General features: G+C 38.4%; 1 protein-coding gene across 1 annotated transcript; it reads right to left on the reverse strand.

Moving 5' to 3' along the window:
- Window positions 1-231: 231 nt before the first annotated feature.
- On the reverse strand, window positions 232-2,260 carry LOC108528829 (chloride channel CLIC-like protein 1; the record flags this gene model as incomplete). Its single annotated transcript, XM_017870813.1, has 3 exons — window positions 2,092-2,260; window positions 738-835; window positions 232-472 (listed from the first exon to the last, which is right to left on the reverse strand). Coding segments are annotated over exons 1-3 (508 nt in total), but the record flags the coding sequence as incomplete, so codon positions are not given.
- Window positions 2,261-2,756: the final 496 nt, after the last annotated feature.

Consider the following 2,756-nt stretch of genomic DNA (forward strand, 5'->3'; position numbering starts at 1 on the left):
TTTTGAGACAGAGTCTCGCGCTGTCACCCAGGCTGGAATGCAGTGGTGTGATCTCCACTCACTGCAAGCTCCACCTGCTGGGTTCACGCCATTCTCCTGCCTCAGTCTCCCAAGTAGCTGGAACTACAGACGCCCGCCACCACGCCCGACTAATTTTTTGTATTTTTTTTGTATTTTTTTAATAGAGATGGGGTTTCACCGTGTTAGCCAGGATGGTCTCGATCTCCTGACCTTGTGATCCGCCTGCCTCGGTCTCCCAAAGTGCTGGTATTCCAGGCGTGAGCCACCGCGCCTGGCCCGACAGTGCTAATATATTAATACTAACCAGGATGGCTAATGCCATAATTATCAGCACTGGAAGATGAAGCAGCGCTGGAATTTCCTTCATGAGTGCTTTAATGAATTCCCCAGTTCCTTTTCCAATGTGCTTCAATGGCTCCGTTACAAATGTGGTGAATGTAACTGCAAGTGCCTAAAACAAGAGAGAAAAGCAACTTAATTTTCTCCTCACAGGGCTAAGGTACAGAATGAATCAAAATTCATTGTGCACTGAGGCTGAAAGCATGTTACATGAATTAAAATGCTGTTGTGCCATTTTTAATGTGAAAAATCACTGTGCAGTAGTATTTTTTGTTGGACAAAGGCTTATTTGCAAAATGACTCAAACACGAAATTTCTTTAAAATATAAGGGATTTCTGACTGACTTTAAGTAATTTTTACAAAATACATGCGATACCTTTGTTGGTGGGACCAACCAAATAGGGTTGACTAGTAAGAGCTCATAGTATTTTTGGCATGGGTCATCCTTATAGGTCCATGAACTTCTAAACCATTCTGTTTAGAGAAACAGAAAAAACACTGATCATTTCTTTTAATGTTGCATTTCATTCCCAAACAAGACACTACTTTGGTTTTGACCCCCTGACCACCCACCAATCAGTTTTAAATTATCTTGTTTTAAGTAGACTCCCTGTAATGCTGATTTTTTAATTTTCATCTTATGTCCAAAATCATGTTTTAAAATCCATTCAAATTATACATGTTTTATGCAGATAAAAAACTGTATTTTATAAAAATGTCTAAAAGGTAAACACTTTAAAAGCAATGCTTCACTAACACAAATGAGTACAGGTAAAATGGGAAGTCAAAATAAGACTGGTGGATTGTATCAAAGTCAATATCCTGACTCCGACATTGTACTATTAAAGCTGTGCAAGATGTTACCATTGGAGGAAAATGGGGAAAGGGTACACCGGCCCTCTCTGTAGTATTTCTTACTACGTGAATCCACAATTACCTCCGTAAATTTTTTATTTAAAAAGTCAGTTCTTTATGGAGTTTACAAAATAAAGTAGAATATTAGTTCTAATTTTTCCAAATCAGGCTTATATGCATTGGCAAACTAGCCCGAGCTAGAGGCTGCATTTCACTGTCCACTGAAGCCAGGAAGCAAGGCTGAATTGGTTTAGTTCCCACAACTTTTTAAGAAACATTTATTTTGGAACCCATCTGCAGAATTCTGTATCAGTCATGGACTTGCATTTATAAAATGCCTTAGAACATTATTAAACCATCCCCATTGCTAGATATACACAACCAAAGGTAGTGAACATTCATGAGAATGTTTATAAAATGTGAAAGAATTAAAAAACTAATCTTTCCCAGAGTTAAAAAAAAGTAAAGCTACAACATAAAATTTCACAAGTCAATATAAGGCCATTAAATTTAAGATGGATATTAATTCATATATACACTCATTCACTTGTTTAATAAACTTCTATTGAGAATATGCCAGACACTGTGCAAAGGACGAGATGAACAAAAGCGAGCATAGGATCTTCACACAGTCTTATGAAGGAAGACAGATAATATCAGAGCTAACATATATACAACTTCTATTCCTTCCCTGTGACTTTAGATGAGCGTAAAAAGTCACTGGTTTTAAACCTCAAATGCTTCTTGCATGTTCTTCTGATATTAAAGATTCAGTCATGGAAAACCTCCTCTGTTATTTTATCATTCTCTTTGTTCTATGTTCTCTCATTCTCAGAATTTCTATCAAAATAAGGACAAGTGCACAAACACCTTACCCCAGATACTTCCAGTCCAGTCCATCTTCTCAGCACACACATTGTTTAATGGCTCCATCTTGGCGACTTCAGCCTGATGCTGTGCAAAAGCTAGCTGACCAAAACCAAAAGGGAACCAGGAGAGGCCGTTACCATGAAGGTTACGCCTACACATCCAAAAGACCTTCATTCAAAGAGTGTCTTTACCATTCATCCAAACCAGACTGTTATAAAAGTTTTAATTAAAAAAATACATATTATTACTATTTTTTCTCTTTTTTTCCTGATGGAGTCTCGCTCTGTGGCCCAGGCTGGTGTGCAATGGCACAATCTCTACTCACTGCAACCACTACCTCCCAGGTTCAAGCGATTCTCCTGCCTCAGCTTCCCAAGTAGCTGGGATTAAAGGTGCCCGCCACCATGCCCAGCTAATTTTTGTGTTTTTAGTAGAGACGGGGTTTCATCATGTTGGCCAGGCTGGTCTCGAACTCCTGACCTCAAGTGATCCGCCCATCTCAGCCTCCCAAAGTGCTGGAATTATAGGAAAACATTATTTGTAAAGAGTAGCTATTTCCAGTTCATGGAAAAGTACAGCCTTAATGCAACAAGCAAGCATAAAGCACTAACTACAATTGCGTTCTCTGTAAGTAATTATAATGAAAAAGGAAAACTTTACTAAAATAATG

Source organism: Rhinopithecus bieti, unplaced genomic scaffold, assembly GCF_001698545.2.
Source record: "Rhinopithecus bieti isolate Rb0 unplaced genomic scaffold, ASM169854v2 scaffold_6263, whole genome shotgun sequence".
Taxonomy (NCBI): domain Eukaryota; kingdom Metazoa; phylum Chordata; class Mammalia; order Primates; family Cercopithecidae; genus Rhinopithecus; species Rhinopithecus bieti.